We start from the raw sequence: 22,272 nt of genomic DNA, 5'->3' as shown, positions 1-22,272 counted from the left end.
GGGAATGATCTGGGAAGATCTCAAAAGATCTCGGTCACACCTTTCTTGTTGCTTTTGATTGCTTTGTGGTATTCTTTCTTTAAATTTATTCTCTACTGCAGATAAATTTTATGGGTCAGAGCTGCTCTTACTTAAAATGCACTATTTGAATTGTGTAAAAAATATAATTCTGATGTTAGCTAGAGAGAGGTTGGTTATTCATGTGACCCTCTGACTTTGCAAACTCAAAGATATTCTTATAAATTTGATTTATGCACTAAACTTAGTCAAACCAGTTATGGTACAGAATCGAGTCATTTTTATTTTCCTCTACATACACCCTAAAGAGGCATTTTAAAATGGATTTTTGTGTGCATTTAAATCGAACTTTGCCATTGCTAGTGTTGTTCTGTGTTTGATATTAAAGTGTTATTTTTAAATGTGATTGTGCACCTACACTAATCTTTCCAGGCTGGTTTTCTTTTTAAATGATTTTTAAAGGTTTATGAGTTGGATGAAATGAGAGGGGAAAAAAAGGAAGATGAATAATGAATATTTTCTACAGTTGCTATTTCTGAGATAACCCAAGATATACTTGCTCCTGTTGTATACGGCAACAGATCTCATTTTTCTAACAAGTATTACCACAAGTCAGATCCCATTATAAGTATCAAGAATGAAACATCCAGTGCTTCCCTGGTGGTCCAGTGGTTAAGACTCCGTGCTTCCACTGCTGAGGGTGCAGGTTCAATCCCTGATCAGGGAAGTTCCACATGCTGTGCGGTGTGGCCCGCCCCCCCAAAAAAAATTAAGAATGGGAACCTCTAAATATTTTGTAGGTCTCATCTGACTTCTCCAGATAGAATTTACTTGTCTCCTCCTCAGTGATACTGCACCTTTCCTTATAGCACACATAATGTTGTATTGTAGTTCTTTGAGTGTGTTTTGTGTTCTTTGAACTCCTCTGGGGCAAGAATTGTGTTCAAGCTTAGCACAGTACTCTGCCTCCAGTTAGTACTGAATAAATGCATTGTTCTATGAAATAGTGTGTACAAACATCCTTCTAAGTGTAAGCCAGCCAGTCAGTGCAACCAAAGTTATGTTGGTTGAGTATTCCCAAACAATGAAATGACTTGGACGGTCCTGTGGGATTTTTTAATCATGGAATTTGATGTGTATTGGAACTTATTTCTAAAAACTGGCTTTCACTGCTAACATCTTGTGTTACACTGATGCTCCCTTAATAGCCGTTACAGTATATTTTGTGCTGCTGACTGTGTATTAATACCTAGAAATCACAGCAGATTCTTGGATTTCCTGACCTGATGCCTAGCAGTGAAGTATTTAGATCTTTTCCTGAAATACATCATGAATCCAATTAGTAGAAAGCATGCTATTCTTTTTGATTTTAGTGAGTGTCATTCTCACATCAGAAAAAAACAATTCTTTGTGTTGATTCTGTGTTGCAGAAAGCATAACCCCTACTGTAGAGCTAAATGCACTGTGCATGAAACTTGGAAAAAAACCAATGTATAAGCCTGTCGACCCTTACTCTCGGATGCAGTCCACCTATAACTACAACATGAGAGGAGGTGCTTATCCCCCAAGGTATGTGTTTGTTTTGTTTTCAATACAGGTGAAGATATATTTGATCTTTTACGTAGAATAATAAGATCTTTAGATTGTAGAGCACAAAATGGTTTGGTCCTCTTTGGCCTGCCAAATGCTAAAGTCAGTCTTAATTGTCTTGGTGTCATTGGAACTGTATCTTGATGCTCTTTTAACTCCTGTCATTGGAAAGGGCCTGAGCACATTCCTCACGAGCAGTACGGCTCATGCCCCAAGCTATCTGGTTAAAGCTATCACCCTTCTAACTGCTTTGTGCAACTGAGTCATATTTTTATTTTTTAAACAAAGATGGCCTAATGATTTTTATTTTATTTTTTAAAATTTATTAATTTTTTTTGGCTGTGTTGGGTCTTCGTTGCTATGCGTGGGCTTTCTCTAGTTGCAGCGAGCGGGGGCTACTCTTCTTGGAGGTGTGTGGGCTTCTCATTGCGGTGGCTTCTCTTGTCATAGAGCACGGGCTCTAGGGCATGCGGGCTTCAGTAGTTGTGGCGCGTGGGCTCAGTAGTTGTGGCTCGTGGGCTCTAGAGCGCAGGCTCAGTAGTTGTGGCGCACGGACTTAGTTGTTCCGTGGCACGTGGGATCTTCCCGGACCAGGGCTCGAACCTGTGTCCCCTGCATTGGCAGGCGGATTCTTAACCACTGCGCCACCAGGAAAGTCCCAAACTGAGTCATATTTGAACATGATTCCTGCAATACCACAGTTCTCATCATTCACAGATTTCCTGATTATTGTTTATTGGGTACTTTTTGACTGTTGAACTTACATATGTGTTTGTAAATAGCCTTGGTATATGGATGCAGTAAAATATTAATCGAAACCTGAAAATGCCATGTGTTAAAAACCTTCTGCTTGTGGTCATAAGACACTAGTGGATAGATTGATGATCAAACTGGAGGTCTTCATTTTTCATTTCCCTTCCCTACTTTGGGGTAGGAGGGAGGTGGAATTTTAAAAATAGAAACCAGCCTCCACCAGGCTATAGGATATTGGGATTTATAGAAATGAGGGTCCTTTCTAAAAGACGTCTGTTAAAAAATTTCCATCCTTTTCTGGAGACCCGGAAGCGTGAATCTCAGGTACGAGAAAGTAGAGCAAGTTAAGTGTTCTGTCTCAGCCAAAGTCTAATCTATTTTAGATTTTGTAAATACGGGTTAGCTTTATAAATTGAACTCATATAATTTGTAAGGCAGTGTATTTTGTGGAACATAAACAGTATTTGCTCATACCGTGTGGCAATTCTAATGCAGCATAAACATGGGAAATCTCTGGATGTACTGATGAGGAGTCATTATTGGTGAGTAAACGCTGATGTGATCAGGACCTGTGATGAAGGAAATACCTGGAGTTTTTCAGAGAACGTATGGTGACTTACCTGAGACTCATTTTCCTTACCCCCCTCTATTTTTAGGTACTTTTACCCATTTCCAGTGCCACCTTTACTTTATCAAGTTGAACTTTCTGTGGGAGGACAGCAATTTAACGGGAAAGGAAAGACGAGACAGGCTGCGAAACACGACGCTGCTGCAAAAGCTTTGAGGACCCTGCAGAACGAGCCCCCACCCGAGAGGCTGGAGGTGAGGAGAGAGCAGAGCTGGGGCTCCTTGACGCTTTGGGTGTAGCAGGAAGGTGGTAGGGAAGACACCATCTCAAGTTGCTTTCTCTAAGAGGATGTATTGAGAGTTGTCCATAATGTTTGTTATTTGATAGCTTACAAGTTTTTATACCCTGTAGCTTTCTTGCCTTTCTTCCCCCTTAAAAAAAATGTCTCAGCAAGAAAGTCAGGTGCCTTCTTTTGTGCTCAATGGCATAGTTTTGAGTGAACATGTTAGAAAGATTGTGGACTCACTTGAGTTGTGAAGAACATGCATGGCAGAATTCTTTGGTGCTGAAGATTATGCTTGTCAGAATCTGTGATTTATGGTACCAGGTTAGAGGGTTTTCTAAAGCCATTTTGACCAGTCTTTCTTTCTTTATTATCTTGAAGTGCCAGTTATCCATTGCTGCTTAACACACTGTCACAAAAATTAGTGGCTTAAACACCTACAGGCCTTTATTTTGCTCACAAGCCTGCAGTTCAGGCAGGGCTTGGCACGGGGAGCTTGTCTCTGCTACACGTAGCTTGGGCTGAGGCAGCTATGCAGGGGCTGTAGGATCTCTTTCAAGATGACTCCTTCACATGGCTGGTGAGTTGTTGCTGGCTGTCGCCTGGGAGCTGAGAGGGGGCTTTGGTCCGGAGACCTCAGTTCCTCTCCTAGTTAACCTATGCAGAGATTGTTTACACATCCTCACAGTGTGGTGGCTAGGTTCCAAAGTTGAGCATTCTAGAAGACAGGAAATGGAAGCAGCTGCCAGTTTCTTAGGACCTAGGCCCAGAAGTCAGCACAGCGTCACTTCTGCCATATTCTGTAGGTCAAGCAGGCACAGAGCCCAGATTCAAAAACAAGAGGTACAGAATCTCACTTTTTGTACTGAGGTAAAATTCACATAACATAATTTCACAATTTTAACCATTTTATGTGTATATAGTTCAGTGACTTTTAGTACGTTCACAATGCTGAGAACCCCACTTCTGGATGAGAGGAGTATCAAAGAACTTGGGGGCTGAGCCAACCAACTGCTCTGTGAGTCACTCTGAGACACATTTTATTTTTTTATTTTTAATTTTTAATTTTTGGCCACACCATGCAGCTTGTGAGATTTTAGTTCCCCAACCAGGGATTGAACCCGGGCCCTCGGCAGTGAGAGTGCGGAGCCCTAATCACTGGGCTGCCAGGGAACTCCCTTGGGGACTGTGTTTTAAAATTATCACAACAGGTAAAGGATTTGAACTCTGTGACTAAATAGAAATATGGGTCTTAGAAAATCAGTGATTCCATGCCATTGAGGGTCCAGAGTTCCAGGAGAAACCCACTGAGTTAGAAAACACTGAGATTTCATGATTCTGTTTAATCATAGTATGAAATGCTTCCTGAAAACATCCCTGGGAAGCATTTGACTTTTCTTCATCAAGAAACAAGTCCTCAAAGAATAGGAAGATCTTGCACAGAACGTAGGGCTAAATGGGTGATGATAGGTTTGAAGTTGAAGGGACCCTTGGCAGGGTGCTTGCTGAGGTCCATTGTGTCCAGCTGTCCCCCAGGGTGACCCAGCTCAGGGTGGTGCTCTGTGGCTTCATGGCTGCTGTGCAGGACGGTTTTGTTTTTCTTCTGTTGCAGTGCATTTCCATCTTGAGTGTCATCATGCATTTTAACAGAGATGATCTGTTTCCTGGGTCCACTGAGGACCAAATAAAGGAGAATGGACTATAGCTTAGAAGAGGAGAATTTAGTGAAGTGAAAGGATGAAGTTCTCAGTGGTGAGATTTGTTAAAAACACCAAAGGTAGTGAAATCTGAGTTATTTTTGGAGGCTTCATTTTTTGAGTTGACTTTGGTGCTAATATAATTGGAGTCAGATGGAGTAGGTATTTCTTGGTTCCTTCTAGCCAGCAGTTGTTAAACGATCGCTGAACAGTGGTATGTGGGTTGTCTGCTTCAGAATCACTTGAGAAGTTAAAAAAAAAATTCCTTGGCCTAACCCACATGAATCTAGATTCTAATGCAGTGGGTCTAGCCAGTAGTCTGGCTTTTTCTTTTTTTCCTTTTTCTTTTTCCTGGCTGTGCCGCACGGCATGTGGGATCTTAGCGCCCTGACCAGGGATCGAACCCACGCTGCCTGCAGTGGGAGCGTGGAGTCTTAACCACTGGACCACCGGGGAAGTCCTGCTTTTTTTTTTCTTTTTTAACATGCTCTTAGAGTACCTCTAAAGCACAGTCAGGGTTTGGGAATCCCAGGTCCTAAGTATTTTCAGTGCTTCCCAGGCAGTTTTCCCCCTTGGAATCCTCCTTGGAAGTATGTACTCACCATATCGCTGCAAAGGGAAAGCGCCCGTCAGTGTCTCAGAGTGACTCACAGAGCAGTTGGTTGGCTCAGGTCTTAAGGTCAGGGGGCTGTAGTGGACACCCTGTCCTCGGCTCACCTGACGTTCTATAAGCAGCTTGGCTGGGAGTCATGATCATCACTTGTGCCCCTTGTTTCCTCCTCTTTGCCCCTTTTCTAATTCTATATGGTTTGAAGTAGAGACTTCAGAAATTAGGGTCATTAACTAGGATATGACCTTTTCTTTGAGGTAATAAGTGAAACACTTGGCTTCCCACCTAAATGAGCTGCGCCTGGTCTACCAGGCCCCCTGGAGGGTGGGCAGCAGGGGAGAAGGACATTTTTAAAAGACAGCTTTAATTTTTTTTCTTATAAGTAATGCCTGTGAACTATAAAAATTTTAAAACTCAAAAAGAAAAACAAATGCTGTATAAATTTACCACTTGTAGATAGTCACTGTAAACATTTTTGTGAATGTCAGTGCACATATAAGTAAGCACATGCACCTGTTTCACAAAAATGGGATGATATTGTACAGTAACCACCTTTTTTTCACTGAAGTGCTCATTATGAATATGTTGTAATGCCATTTACTTATAATTCCATGGGGGACTCAAATTCAACATGGTTCTAAGTACTTTTTTTTTTGGCCACACTGCACAGCATGTGTGATCTTAGTTCCCCAACCAGGGTTCGAACCCACACCCCTTGCACTGGAAGTGCAGAGTCTCAACCACTGGACTGCCAGGGATGTCCCTTAAGCACTTGTTAATGGCTGCACAGTGTTCCATTGTGTGAGCATACCAGTTTATTTTTTCAGCAACAGAGGCTTGGTTTTTAGGTTGTTTGCAGTTTTTCCTGTTATAAAAATAGGTAGTGAAGAACATTGTTGTAGTTAAATCTTTGTGTATGTCCGTGATTATTTTTATGAGCCACAGTCCTAGAAGTGGAATTGCATGGTAACGTATATGGCCAAGTTCCCCACCAGGAAGATGGTACCATTTTAGGCCTCTGCCAACAGGGCCTGAGCAGCCTGTTTGCCCACAGCCTGCCAGCACTGGAAATTATCATTTTAAACGAATTGTCCATTTTGCTATTAAAAATTTTTAGCTCATGTGGTGGATCGATTCACCTTCTCTAAAATATAGCCACTAAATCTGGCGGTTTCTGTCTAAGACAGGTGTGGTTTGGTCCCTTGATGACAGGCACTGTGCTTGGCTGACCCTAAAGGTAAACAGCAGCACTGCCCCTCCCCATGTGGAGCTTGGTTGAATGGAGTATCATCAAAAAGTGCAGTGCTAGGATGGAAGTAGCAAGTATCATGAGAGCATAACATGTCTTGTTTAGGTAGGAGTACTGATGGTGCATTGAGGAAGAGTCATTTAAGCTCAGACTGAAGATGAGCAGAAGAGCAGGGGAAGTACATTCCCAGCAGAGGGAGCAGCTTGAGCAGAGGCCCTGAGTTGGGAAAGCACCTCTATTCTATTCTATTCTGTTCTGTTCCTGTCCCGTCCATGGCTTGTGCTAATAAAGGATGACTTATTCAGTGTTGAGGTGTTAGGAGTAAGATGGTCATAACTACAGTATCTGTAATAGAGAAAAACAGGAGCTAGCCTAATATGTCCATTAGTAGGGAAATGGTTAAATAAATGAATACATTTATCCCAAGAGTATCAGAGTGTGGTATATCTATTTACGTGGATGTGAAAGGAGGCCCATAATGAATGAATGGGGGGGGAATCATGATCCAGAGCTGTTACTACGTGTATAGTGTGATTGTGTTAAGTAATCAAAATTGCCAACTGTGTGTGCATGTATCTGTATATATTTGCATGTGCATAGTTTCTATCTTGAAGCTTATAGCAAACTTTAAAAGTAGTTTTCTCTTGGTGGTAGTGGTAGAGGACAGACTTTTTAAAAAGTTGTATTGTTTGAAGTTTTCTTTTTTTAAATACTACTTCTGAAAAAATAAATAAATGCAGTTCTTCCTGGTCTTGAGTTCTTATCTTCACTTGAGCCAGGGACGTATTTAAGTAGGACTAAAACTAAAATTGGAGACCTTAATCTTCATTATACTATCAGGGTCCATTGGACCCAATTTCCATTTTTGAGCTTTCTCTACCTCTGTAATAATTGATATTGCATGACTTTTATTCTTTTTCTAGAGGCTTTAAAAAGAACAAAGAGAAAACATACTTATTTTTGAAAGTAGAATAATGATTTCTGTCTTAAAATGATCATGTGGGTCTTTTGGATCCTTTTATAAATCTTTACATTATGGAATCTTAATTTTCCTATGCTTTGAAAAACATTTTGCTGCTGTCCTCCTACATATCATTTCAACACTCTTCATCATATTTTCCCAAATATGCAATAAACAAGACTAAAATAATAATAAAGTGGAAGAATGATGAAATCCTTGGTGGATGATACAGTAGGGAAATAATCGTCATTATTGCATCATCCTTTAATGCTCTTACTGCATTGCCTAATGTATCACATTATCTTTCAAGAAGATACAAAAGAAGACTGGAGACACCATCTTTTTACTCTACTTTTAGCTTTTGTTGAACCCAGGAGAGACTTCAGAATTTTTCTTTTTCCATCCGTACTGGCAAAGAGAAGAAAATTGATGGAGGAAGACATTTTCATTATTAGGTAAATCAGAAGATGAATGCAGAGAGAAAAACAGCAGCATTCTAGACTCTAATGGTGATGGTGAGATTGAGTGTTGACGTGACTCAGACTGGGAGTCTTCAGTTGATACCTTAGATAAGTTTTCCCAGACTTGAAGAGTGAGCAGGTGAACTGTGTATTTCTCTGGTGTATGAAAAAGAAATGTGCATTCTCTTCTGGTCAGTCATTCAACAGGAAGGACTTCGCTGCACAATATTTTGCAACAAGAACTGGACCATCCTGTTTTGTTTTTCTAAAAAATTTGTGTGGCAACATTCTCTCATCTTATATGATGTTTGGCCACCAGAGTTTTCTCACCACTTAATGTCCACAAAATAACTGGATACATATAGAAAGAGGTGTATGTATTAGAAGGAAATTGATGATACAACAATGAAAAAAATCATTAGATCCTTCTTTTGGTCTTTATAAATCTAGAAATGAAAGCATTTTGTATTGGGTTGGCCAAAAAGTTCGTTCGGTTAGTGAATCCGTTCAATAATGTTCTTCGTGAAAATGAAAAATGTGTCTTTTATTTTTACTTAAAACCAAACGAACTGTTTGGCCAACCCAGTAGTTACGGGGCAAAGAAGATGGCTTTTCTCCCTTCAACAAAGTTATGAGTCAGTTTCAAAAGTAATGTGTTTTGACAATACCAGTACAAGAAGAATCAGAATCATAAGCTAGAACCCATTGGAGGTGGATTTGAAATCTGGCATCGTTACTATGGGCAGTGCTCAAAGTTCAGGCGTGACAGCTATTAGTTGCATTTAATGACCTTGCCCATTTTGGGTATATGTACCTTCCTTCCTGACTACAAACCTGGAATAAAAACTTAGGTTTGTTATTTTAATTTTTTATTAAAGTCTCTAATGAAATGATTTTTGTTGTCCTTTTATTCTGTATGTTATTTGTAAAATGTCTTTAAATATAGAAAAATAAAGAGGGCCCATTGGAGCCAGATGGTAAATGGTGATTACTATTTTTCCCTGGCATATTGAGGGTTAAGCATGGTTCAGAGTGTTTTTTTCTTTTCTTAATGTTGCCTAGATTTTATTGCTGAACCATACACTATGGGATTGATGTTAACAGTAATTCCCACTTCATGAAGGTAAGACTGAGGGCCCGCTACACTTTCCTCATCTCACTGGGAATGGTATTTGTGGATTTGTTTTGAGTCATTTGCTGCTTCCCCCATTGCAACATTTTGTCCAGTCCAGATAATATTAAAATTATTTATGTAAAAGAGCAACATAATCTCACTTCCAGATAAATGTATATCTTTGTTTCCTGTTTTGCATTTTTATTTTACTGGCTGCTTTGTCCCTTTTGCAATTCCTTCAGAAGTAGTACCTTCGAGCAGTGAATCTCAACTCTGTTTGCTAGTAAAATCACGTGGGGACTTAAAAAAAAATCAAATACTATATATAAAACGATATCTGGGACTTCCCTGGTGGCTCAGTGGTTAAGAACATTGCAGGGGACACGGGTTTGAACCCTGGTCCAGGAAGATCCCACATGCTGTAGAGCAAATAAGCCCATGTGCCACAACTATTGAGCTTGCGTTCTAGAGCCTGTGAGCCACAACTACTGAAGCCTGCGTGCCTAGAGCCCATGCGCTGCAACAAGAGAAGCCAGCGCAATGAGAAGCCCGTGCACCGCAACGAAGAGTAGCCCCCGCTCACCACAACTAGAGAAAGCCCATGCACAGCAACGAAGACCCAATGCAGCCAAAAAAAAAAAAAAAAAAAAAAAAATCCAGGCCCTATCTGCAAAAACTTGAGTTCACTTATCTGGAGCAGGACTCTGGCATCTGTATTTGTAAAGCTCCCAAGTGATTCTAATGCTGCTATGGTTGAGGACTGCTGGCTGAGAGTTTAAAATTTAGTAGTAGACCATTGTTTTTTATCAGACTTATGTGGAACCTCAATATGCAAAATAGAAAAATAACATTTCATTAGTAAAACTTACAAGTTTGAACTTTAGAATATTTATAAAAGGCAGTCAATGAGAATGATTTATGTGAATTTTCACAACACAAAATTATACTATATATTGTTTTGGTCCATTTGAAAAAGAAAGCCACATGGCTGGGAAAGATCCAGTCCCATTTTAGAATAGCAGTTAACTCTTCTATGGGGAGAAGAGTGAGAAGGGCTTCATTCATTGCTTTCCTTATAAAAGCAAAAAAAAAATTGATGTCAGTAGTGTCTAGTGTTGGCATTTGTTAAATCCAGCACAATTGCCTGTTACATTATTATCTGTACTTTTCTGTATGTTTGAAATAGGTCATAACTAACAATAAAAGTTAAAAGGAATTGAGCTGATATAGTGAACAAAAAATGAAAATTGGGGTACATGCATGGCAATAGAAGCATTATCATCCTCATCACCTGGTTTATTTCCAAATTTGGTTCTTGTTGCACCTAAGGAAAACATTCTCATTGACATAGTTATTTATCATGAGAGTGGACCAGTTTTTAAAATAACTCATTTATTTAAAAAATCTGTGGATACTCTTCAAATAAACAGCTGTCAGAAAACTTGTTTGTGTACAAAAATGAGTTAGCCTGTTAGCACAAGTTAATGTGTTGATGGTCTCTAGTGTGTTACTGTTTGGTATGAAACACATAGTTTTCTTTGTTGCTTTTCAAAAAATTAAGGTCAAATATATAGATAATATAAAGGACGCCATTTTAACCATTTTTTAAGTGTATAGTCCTATGACATAAAATATATTCTCAATGTTATGTAACTATCACCACTGTCCATTTTCAAAACGTTTTCATCATCTCACACGGAAACTCTTGTACACATTAAACAAAACTCCACCTTCCCCCCCGTCCTCATCCCCTGTAAACCTCTGTCCTGCTTCTGTCTCCGCACTTGCCTGTTCTGGATACCTTGTATAAGTGAATATTTGTCTTTTGTGTGTGGCTTATTTCATTTATCGTAATGTTTTCGAGGTTCATCCATGTTGTAGCTTGTTTCACAATTCCATTCCTTATTAAGACTGAGTAATATTCCATTGTATCAGTATTCCACATTTTGTTTATCCATTCATCTGTTGATGGATGTTTGAGTGGTTATCATCTTTTGGCTATTGTGAATAATGCTGTTATGAACACTGATGTACAAGTATCTGTCCCTACTGAGTATATATTTAGCAGTGAAGTTGCTGGATCATATTGTAATTCTAAGTTTAACTTTTTGAGGAACCACCATACCGTTCTCTACAGAGGTTGTACCATTTTACATTCCCACCAGCAGTGTACAAAGATTCCAGTTTCTGCACATTCTTGACAACACTTGCTATTGTCTGTAGCTGTCCTTACGGGTGTGAAGTGGTATCCCATTGTAGTTTTGATTTGTATTTCTCTATGATTAGTGATGTTGAGCATTTGTATATCTTCTCTGGAGAAATGTCTATTCAAATTCTTTCTCCATTTTTGAATTGCATTGTTTGTTGTTGTAGTTATTTATATATTCTGGACATTAATTCTTTATCAGATACATGATTTGCGAATATTTTCTTCCATTCTGTGGGTTGTCTTTGCTCTCTTAATTGTGTCCTTCAATGTACTGAAGTGTTTTTTGGTTTCTTTTTGTACAAAAGTTTTAAATTTTGAGTCCCAATTCATCTATTGATTTTCTTTTTTTAAAAATTAATTAATTTGTTGGTTGTGTTTGGTCTGCGTTGCTGCGTGCGAGCTTTCTCTAGTTGCGGCGAGCGGGGGCTGCTGCTCTTCATTGTGGTGCACGGGGCTTCTCATTGCGGTGGCTTCTCTTGTCGCGGAGCATGGGCTCTAGGCATGTGGGCTCTAGAGCGCAGGCTCAGTAGTTGTGGCGCATGGGCTTAGTTGCTCTGCGGCATGTGGGCTCTTCCCGGACCAGGGCTCGAACCCGTGTCCCCTGCATTGGCAGGCGGATTCTTAACCACTGTGCCACCGGGGAAGTCCTGTTGGTTTTCTTTTGTTGCCTATGCTTTTGGTGTCATATCCAAGAAATCATTCCCAAATCCAGTGTCATGAAGCTTTTCCCCTGTATTTTCTTCTAAAAGCTTTATACTCTTAGCCCTTATGCTTAGGTCTTTGATCCATTTTGAGTTAATTTGTGTATGTGGTATGAGGTAAGAGTCCAACTTCATTTTTGTGTGTGTGGTATCTGGTTTTCTCAGCACTATTGTTGAACATGCTTACTTTTTAAAATACAGTATTTTTTTTGTTGTTCTTGTTTAAACCTATTTAAAAAATAAATTTCAAACCAAACCTCTTTGGAACTCTAGCCTTCTAAGATACCTTGCTTGAACATTTCTGGCTTTAAGGATTCACTCATAAAAAGGCAGGCCCTCTTTCTCCTTATGATTTAAACAACAAGCATGAAAGTGTGTTTGGCTTAATAATTAATCACAGAAGTTGCTATGCAAACAGTTTCGACCAGGTAGTGAGTGAAGTGAAACCAGATTGGAAAGAAAACATTATCATCGTGGAAGGAGAGAAAGAATTACAGTGTCTGGTTAAATTTACTTATACAGGATTATATCCTTAATTATATTAATTTTTTTTATTTAGAGTTTTCTTTCTTTTAATTATAGCTTGAAATATGGATCCTGTGTTAGGGTTAGGATCTACCTGATAAACCTAAGGAAATGCACAACAAATCAAATCCTGGATGGTGCTACATCTGCCTATCCAGTGATTTCAGCCTTGGGTTCCTGTCATATAGTTCTTATCTTGGAAATAGGATTTTACAAATTCTTTGACAGAAGAATCCCAGTAATAAGAAAAACACAGCTGTCTTGCCATGTTTTGGGGTCACTTTGCTATTACTGAACTTATCTCGTTGCTTGTATTATCACTGCCACACAGTATAGACTCCATGTGGTCCGTGTGCACAGAGAAGATCTCTGCCCCTCTGTAGTCCCAGCCTGTGGAGGACTGTAAATGAACGTTGTTACAAAGCTGGAGTCAGCTTTTGTTCAAGGTTCTTTATTAGTCTGCACCTTGCATTTTTGCCAGCAGCAGTGAAGTATGAGACACGTGGCGGTTTTGTAATTGTTCCACTGCAACTTTTTTAAAAAAGTGGTTTCCAGGGATTTTTTTTGTCCAAATAAGAAACCCACATACCTAGGTGGAGAGACTTACATTTGTCCTTGCCATGCCCCACACAGACTGTACTTGGACTTTTTCCAGAATGTGGCTTGCCAGTCCTTGAGGAGGCTTCGGGAGTCCCTCTCCCTGAGCGGCCGTGGCTCACTACAACGCGATTAGACTGATCCGTACCCAAAGGCCTGTTATGTGTGGACTGTTTATGTTGGATTTATGAGGTAGAAACTAGCCAAAGTTTGATAGGACACTTTTTTTTAACCTTTTAATTTCAGTGACACATGAAACACATGTGGCTCTGTTCACGGGGTTACTGCTGCATCTATAAAGCCTAGTTTCAGTGCTTTTAAGATTTATCATCGCAGCTGGGATCTTGACCGCTTTAACAAGAGTTCACTACTAACCAATTATTCTTCCTTTAGGTGAACGGAAGAGAATCAGAAGAAGAAAATCTCAATAAATCTGAAATAAGTCAAGTGTTTGAGATTGCACTTAAACGGAACTTGCCTGTGAATTTTGAGGTAAGCTTATTTTACACATCTATTATACTGTTGGTGTTCATCATCGGAATTGTATTTTTCTTAAATAACATTGGAATGATAATCATATATATGTGAATCTTCAAATTTAAGATTCAAACTTTATTTATTTTTAAGTAATCATGTTTTATTAACAGAAGAATATACAAATTTTTTTTTTTTTTTGATGGTACGCGGGCCTCTCACTGCTGTGGCCTCTCCCGTTGCGGAGCACAGGCTCCGGACGCGTAGGCTCAGCGGCCATGGCTCACGGGCCTAGCATCTCCGCAGCATGTGGGATCTTCCCGGACCGGGGCACGAACCCGTGTCCCCTGCATCGGCAGGCGGACTCTCAACCATTGCGCCACCAGGGAAGCCCCCAATTTTTGTTTTTTTTTGAATTTTATTTATTTTTTTATATAGCAGGTTCTTATTAGTTATGCATTTTATACACATCAGTGTATAGATGTCAATCCCAGTCTCCCAATTCATCCCACCCCACCCACCCCACCCCTGCCGCTTTCCCCCCTTGGTGTCCATACGTTCTCTACATCTGTGTCTCAATTTCTGCCCTGCAAACCGGTTCATCTGTACCATTTTTCTAGGTTCCACATATATGCATTAATATATGATATTTGTTCTTCTCTTTCTGATTTACTTCACTCTGTATGACAGTCTCTAGATCTATCCACGTCTCTACAAATGACCCAATTTCATTCCTTTTCATGGGAGAGTAATATTCCGTTGTATATATGTACCACATCTTCTTAATCTATTCGTCTGTCAATGGGCATTTAGGTTGCTTCCATGTAAATAGTGCTGCAGTGGGCATTGGGGTGCATGTGTCTTTTTGAATTAGGTTTTCTCTGGGTATATGCCCAGTAGTCGGATTGCTGGATCATATGGTAATTCTATTTTTAGTTTTTTAAGGAACCTCCATACTGTTCTCCATAGTGACTGTATCAATTTACATTCCCATCAACAGTGCAAGAGGGTTCCCTTTCTCCACACCCCAACAAAAACAACAACATTTGTTGTTTGTAGATTTTCTGATGATGCCCATTCTAACTGGTGTGAGGTGATACCTCATTGTAGTTTTGATTTGCATTTCCCTAATAATTAGTGATGTTGAGCAGCTTTTCATGTGCTTCTTGGCCATCTGTATGTCTTCTTTGGAGAAATGTCTATTTAGGTCTTCTGCCCATTTTTGGACTGGGTTTGTTTTTTTAATATTGAGCTGCATGAGCTGTTTATATATTTTGGAGATTAATCCTTTGTCTGTTGATTTGTTTGCAAATATTTTCTCCCATTCTGAGGGTTGTCTTTTCGTCCTGTTTATGATTTCCTTTGCTGTGCAAAAGCTTTGAAGTTTCATTAAGTCCCATTCCTTTATTTTTGTTTTTATTTCCATTACTCTAGGAGGTGGATCAAAAAAGACCTTGCTGTGATTTATGTCAAAGAGTGTTCTTCCTATGTTTTCCTCTAAGAGTTTTGTAGTGTCCGGTCTTACATTTAGGTCTTGAATCCATTTTGAGTTTATTTTTGTGTATTGTGTTAGGGAGTGTTCTAATTTCATTCTTTTACATGTAGTTGTCCAGTTTTCCCGGCATCACTTATTGAAGAGACTGTCTTTTCTCCATTGTATATCCTTGCCTCCTTTGTCATACATTAGTTGACCATAGGTGTGTGGGTTTATCTCTGGGCTTTCTATCCTGTTCCATTGATCTATGTTTCTGTTTTTGTGCCAGTACCATATTGTCTTGATTACTGTAGCTTTGTAGTATAAAGTCAGGGAGTCTGATTCCTCTAGCTCCGTTTTTTTTCCTCAAGACTGCTTTGGCTATTCGGGGTGTTTTGTGTCTCCATACAGATTTTAAGATTTTTTGTTCTAGTTCCATAAAAAAATGCCATTGGTAATTTGATAGGGATTACATTGAATCTGTAGATTGCTTTGGGTACTATAGTCATTTTCACAATATTGATTCTTCCAACCAAGAGCATGGTATATCTCTCCGTCTGTTGGTGTCATCTTTAATTTCTTTCATCAGTGTCTTATAGTTTTCTGCATACAGGTCTTTTGTCTCCCTAGGTAGGTTTATTCCTAGGTATTTTAATCTTTTTTTTGCAGTGGTAAGTGGGAGTGTTTCCTTAATTTCTCTTTCAGATTTTTCATCATTAGTGTATAGGAATGCAAGAGATTTCTGTGCATTAATTTTGTATCTTGCAACTTTACCAAATTCATTGATTAGCTCTAGTAGTTTTCTGGTGGCATCTTTAGGATTCTTTATGTATAGTATCATGTCATCTGCAAACAGTGACAGTTTTACTTCTTCTTTTCCAATTTGTATTCCTTTTATTTCTTTTTCTTCTCTGGTTGCCGTGGCTAGGACTTCCAAAACTATGTTGAATAATAGTGGTGAGAGTGGATGTCCTTGTCTTGTTCCTGATCTTAGAGGAAATGCTTTCAGTTTTTCACCACTGAGAATGATGTTTGCTGTGGGTTTGTCATATATGGCCTTTATTATGTTGAGGTAGGTTCCCTCTATGCCCACTTTCTGCAGAGTTTTTTTTTTTTTTTTTTGCGGTACGTGGACCTCTCACTGTTGTGGCCTCTCCCATTGCGGAGCACAGGCTCCAGACGTGCAGGCTCAGCGGCCATGGCTCACGGGCCCAGCTGCTCTGCGGCATATGGAATCTTCCCGGACCAGGGCACGAACCCGTGTACCCTGCATCAGCAGGCGGACTCTCAACCACTGCGCCACCAGGGAATCCCGAGAGTTTTTATCATAAATGGGTGTTGAATTTTGTCGAAAGCTTTTTCTGCATCTATTGAGATGATCATATGGTTTTTCTTCTTCAGTTTGTTAATATGGTGTATCACATGGATTGATCTGCATATATTGAAGAATCCTTGCATCCCTGGGATAAATCCCACTGGTGTATGATCCTTTTAATGTGTTGTTGGATTCTGTTTGCAAGTATTTTGTTGAGGATTTTTGCATCTGTATTCATCAGTGATATTGGTCTGTAATTTTCTTTTTTTGTAGTATCTGTGTCTGGTTTTCGTATCAGGGTGATCATGGCCTCATAGAATCAGTTTGGGAGTGTTCCTTCCTCTGCCAATTTTTTGGAAGAGTTTGAGAAGGATGGGTGTTAGCTCTTCTCTAAATGTTTGATAGAATTCACCTGTGAAGCCACCCGGTCCTGGACTTTTGTTTGTTGGAAGATTTTTAATCACAGTTTCAGTTTCATTACTTGTGATTGGTCTGTTCATATTTTCTATTTCTTCCTGGTTCAGTCTTGGAAGGTTATACCTTTCTAAGAATTTGTCCATTTCTTCCAGGTTGTCCATTTTATTGGCATAGAGTTGCTTGTAGTAGTCTCTTAGGATGCTTTGTATTTCTGCAGTGTCTGTCGTAACTTCTCCTTTTTCATTTCTAATTTTATTGATTTGAGTCCTCTCCCTCTTTTTCTTGATGAGTCTGGCTAATGGTTTATCAATTTTATCTTCTCAAAGAACCAGCTTTTAGTTTTATTGATCTTTGCTATTGTTTTCTTTGTTTCTATTTCATTTATTTCTGCTCTGATCTTTATGATTTCTTTCCTTTTGCTAACTTTGGGTTTTGTTTGTTCTTCTTTCTCAAGTTCCTTTAGGTGTAAGGTTAGATTGTTTATTTGAGATTTTTCTTGTTTCTTGAGGTAGGCTTGTAGAGCTATAAACTTCCCTCTTAGAACTGCTTTTGCTGCATCCCATAGGTTTTGGATTGTTGTGTTTTTGTTGTCATTTGTCTCTAGGTACTTTTTGATTTCCTCTTTGATTTCTTCAGTGATCTCTTGGTTATTTAGTAACGTATTGTTTATCCTCCATGTGTTTGTGTTTTTTACATTTTTTTCCCTGTAATTCATTTCTAATCTCATAGCGTTGTGGTCGGAACAGATGCTTGATATGCTTGATTTCTATTTTCTTAAATTTACTGTGGCTTGATTTGTGACCCAAGATGTGATCTATCCTGGAGAGTGTTCCATGTGCACTTGAGAAGAAAGTGTAACCTGCTGTTTTTGGATGGAATGTCCTATAAATATAAATTAAATCCATCTGGTCTGTTGTGTCATTTAAACCTTCTGTTTCCTTATTTTTTTCATTTTGGATGATGTGTCCATTGCTGTAAGTGAGGTGTTAAAAGTCCCCCACTATTATTGTGTTACTGTCGATTTCCTCTTTTATAGCTGTTAGCAGTTGCCTTATGTATTGAGGTGCTCCTAGGTTGGGTGCATATATATTTATAATTGTTATCTCTTCTTCTTGGATTGATCCCTTGATCATTATGTAGTGTCCTTCCTTGTCTCTTGTAACATTCTTTATTTTAAAGTCTATTTTATCTGAGAGTATTTTATTGCTACTCCAGCTTTCTTTTGATTTCCATTTGCATGGAATATCTTTTTCCATCCCCTCACTTTTAGTCTGTATGTGTCCCTAGGTCTGAAGTGGGTCTCTTGCAGACAGCATATATATGGGTCTTGTTTTTGTATCCATTCAGCAAGCCTGTGTCTTTCGGTTGGAGCATTTAATCTATTCACGTTTAAGGTAATTATCGATATGTATGTTCCTATGACCATTTTCTTAATTGTTTTGGGTTTGTTTTTGTAGGTCCTTCTCTTCTCTTGTGTTTCCCACTTAGAGAAGTTCCTTTGGCATTTGTAGAGCTGGTTTGGTGGTGCTGAATTCTCTTAGCTTTTGCTTGTCTGTAAAGCTTTTGATTTTTCCATCGAAGATTCAAACTTTATATTTATTTAGCAAAGCAGTATTTATTCCTAGGGCAGCCATGGATCTCTAGGCGGTCCACAGCTGGCCTCTGTAGGTCCATTAACCTCCTAAAATGGTCTGAAGGGGATCCTTTTGTTGTTCACGTGTGTTTTCTTCTGGCGGGAGGGTCCGTTGGTTTCATAAGATTCTCAAAAGCATCTGCTACCCTCCAAATATTAAGAATCTCCTTAAATGGTCCCTAAAAATGTCAGAGTAATTGTTAAAAAGACATAAGTTTTGTCATTGCCCAGTGTGTGCCTCCCAGTTCACCCATTTAATAACCTCATTTGTTGTTGGAGACTTTGTGGCCTAAAAACAACAATTAATGATTGTTAGTTCAAAATGGAAAATAAAGTACATTTAGTATGTGTTTCTTTCAAAGACACAGTGAGTCCAGATAGGTTAGGCAGGTAAGGGGGAATTTTTTTTAAAGTTTCCATAATTTTCAAAAATTCTTTGCAAATTCTTTCTTTTGATTTCTGTGCTTGGTTATGCAAGGTTGTGTTTTAATAGATTTCTTTATCAACTATATGATCTTTCAAAGTTATAAAGAGTATAGGTTTAGTCTTCCAAAGAGCTTTAAAACCCAACGTATTTGTTACTTCAGGCAAATGTAATTTGAGGTGGGACATCTGCTTAAAACAATTTTAAGTGGTTCATTAACTTCTTTTGGCCTATTTCTTTTTTAAAAAGTCTACCTGGGGCTTCCCTGGTGGCGCAGTGGTTGAGAGTCCGCCTGCCGATGCAGGGGACACGGGTTCGTGCCCCGGTCCGGGAAGGTCCCACATGCCGCGGAGCAGCTGGGCCCGTGAGCCATGGCTGCTGAGCCTGCGCGTCCGGAGCCTGTGCTCCGCAACGTGAGAGGCCACAACAGTGAGAGGCCCGCGTACCGCAAAAAAAAAAAAAAAAAAAAAGTCTACCTGAAGTTTATTGTCCTGTATAATACTTTAATTTTGTAGTTAGGTGATCCCCAAATTTCATGTCTGACTCTCATGAAATATATGCCTTCTTCTATTATGTGCTAGTGCCCTAAACTGGCTCCTGAGTTCAGTCCTTATGCCATCAGCTGAGTGATGGTGATGGTGATTTCTGACCTCCAAACTCATCTGTTGCCATGAGGCACAGGTGGGGGTAGAGAGTGGCACTTGGCTCACAGGGCCATCCCACACCCCCCCCACACCCATCCCTGCCCCTTCCTGGCAGGCAGGATCAGTTTATATTGTCCCCTTTCTAGAGTGCAGTGTACCAGATGGCTCTCGGGCTGGCATCGTACCTGGCCCTACATCCCTTCCAGCCTTTCTGCCTCTGTTCTGGGTGGGAGATGGTGGCTGGGGAGGCAGTGAGACAGGGGACACACAGAATAATAGGGCTAGTTGTTGAGTGGGAACTAGGTGGGAGCTTCACCCGGAGAAGCCTCATGGTCTCCCTGGGAACCTGTTTTGGGAAAGGGAAGAAATGCTTCTTTCCCTCCTGCTGAGGGATTAGTGTGGCACAAGAATGGATGTTTAAAGATTGGAGGGAGGGGTACAAAGATTGTGGGAATGGGAGATGCCTGGCTTCTCGGGTCACCTAGGGGTTACAGAGGTGACTGCTGGGGCCAGGGCCCTAGATCCTTGTGAAGCTTGGCACCTGCCCGCACCAATTGCTGCTTTGCCTGAGAGTCACAGAGCTTTCTGGACCTTAGTGAGGGATTGCCATTTTATATTTTTGCTCTTTGGGATTTGGGGACCAGATTGCTTCTGTCCTACCTATACTTCTGTTTAGGTTTTAGATTTGGCTTTCATACTTGTGTTCAGGAATATGTAACACTTAGCAGGGTATTGTCAGGTAGTCACAAAAGAAATTGTGGGAGTGCCCTGTGGTGGTGAATATCTCTTGAAGTAATAATTTAAAACGTGACAGTTTGTGTGTAGGTAGTGTCATTGAGTTTGTTAATATGAGTGCTTATATTAAATAGCTCTCACATATCAAAAGTTCATATTAGCTTCCATTATTAGGTTGAGCAAAGCTTTTATTTTTTCCCCACAGTTCTGTCTCTGGCACCTGGAAGATTCCCTTGCCTATATTGGATGCTCAGGAAATATTTATTGAATAAATGAATAGAATAGTTTTTTTTTTTTTTTATTTTGACAGATAGCAAGATACGTCATGTTGGAAACTGAGTTAAGTGTGCAATAGAGAATACAGGAGCCATTCATACAGCTTTTCAGAAAAATGTATACAGCTAGATTTTTGATAAAATACATAGTTTTAGTTAGAAAATGTTACGGTGCTGGTTGATATAGTTACTGGGAGGCAGTTGTGACTTGATCCCACTAAATACATTCTAGGTTAAATTGCAGATGTAGATTGGTGGGATTATGATGTGAGCAGACAATGAAAATGGTTGCTGAGGGACCAGGATGGACTGTGAATCTGAAGTGAGCCATCAGGGTGGCTACCCTTACTTTTCGAGTCTCATCTGAGGATGCGGAGAGCACTGTTCAAGGAGGGAGCATTTGGAATATAGGCTGTCAGTGTGGGAGGGCATCCCGGAGGCTCTCTTTTTTTTTTTTTGCGGTACGCGGGCCTCTCACTGTTGTGGCCTTTCCCGTTGCGGAGCACAGGCTCCGGACGCGCAGGCTCAGTGGCCATGGCTCACGGGCCCAGCTGCTCCGCGGCATGTGGGATCCTCCTGGACCGGGGCACGAACCCGTGTCCCCTGCATCGGCAGGCGGACTCTCAACCACTGCGCCACCAGAAAAGCCCCCTGGGGGGCTCTCTAAGATCAGTCTGCAAGCGCCTATGCGAGCGGGGCTCTTCCCAACAAACCTCTTCCTTTGTAGGGCAGTGAGGCCGCTCTCTGAGATGCCTCCCTTTCTCACCTTTGAGCACAGCACAGCCAGTTCTTGGGCTCACACAGATTTCCTAGCCATCCTTCCAACTTTTTATTTTGAAACATTTCAAACCAATGGAAAAGTTGCAAGCGTAGGACAGTGAATGTATCCTTCACATCGATTCACCAGTGGTTAACATTTTAGCACATTTGCTTTTTTCTTCTCTGTAAATGTACATATTTTTCTATTTTTCATTCTGCTGACTCATTTGAGAGCAAGTGGCAGACATCATGCCCTTTGACTCCTAATATTTCAGTATGTGTCTCTTAAGAACAAGGACATTATCTTAAAATAACTATAATCTGATTGTCACTACAGGAAATTTAGCATTGCTGTAATACTGTTACCTAATATACATCCTAGATTCACATATTGCCACTTGTCCCCATGATGTCCTTTAGAGAAAGTATTTTCCTGGTCTTGAGTCTGGTACAGGATCACACATTGTGTTTAGCTGATGCATCTCTTTAGTCTCCTTTAATGTGTAACAGTTCCTCAGCGTTTTTTTGTGTTTTTTTTGTCTTTTATGATATTGGTTTGTTTTGTTTTTCAACATCTTTATGGAGTATAATTGCTTTACAATGTTATGTTAGTTTCTTTTTTTTTTCCAACATCTTTATTGGAGTATAATTGCTTTACAATGGTGTGTTAGTTTCTGCTTTATAACAAAGTGAATCAGTTACACATATACATATGTTCCCATATCTCTTCCCTCTTGCATCTCCCTCCCTCCCAGCCTCCCTATCCCACCCCTCTAGGTGGTCACA

At 39.9% G+C, this 22,272-nt stretch overlaps 1 protein-coding gene across 14 annotated transcripts in view; it reads left to right on the top strand.

Moving 5' to 3' along the window:
• The window catches only part of STAU1 (staufen double-stranded RNA binding protein 1), a 61,570-nt gene that overhangs the window by 23,620 nt on the left and 15,678 nt on the right, over positions 1-22,272 (top strand). For all 14 annotated transcript variants that reach the window (XM_082670450.1, XM_082670448.1, XM_082670447.1 and 11 more), the window contains 3 exons: positions 1,449-1,587; positions 3,018-3,183; positions 13,730-13,828. In XM_082670450.1, coding sequence (XP_082526576.1) covers positions 1,487-1,587; positions 3,018-3,183; positions 13,730-13,828 — 366 coding nt within the window. In that variant the 5' untranslated portion in view covers positions 1,449-1,486. The remainder of the gene's footprint in view (positions 1-1,448; positions 1,588-3,017; positions 3,184-13,729; positions 13,829-22,272) is intronic.

Source organism: Grampus griseus, assembly GCF_964374135.1.
Source record: "Grampus griseus genome assembly, chromosome: 14".
NCBI classification, from domain to species: Eukaryota; Metazoa; Chordata; class Mammalia; order Artiodactyla; family Delphinidae; genus Grampus; species Grampus griseus.
The sequence above is the reverse complement of the archived record's forward strand: the minus strand, read 5'-3'. Positions and strand labels throughout refer to the sequence as shown.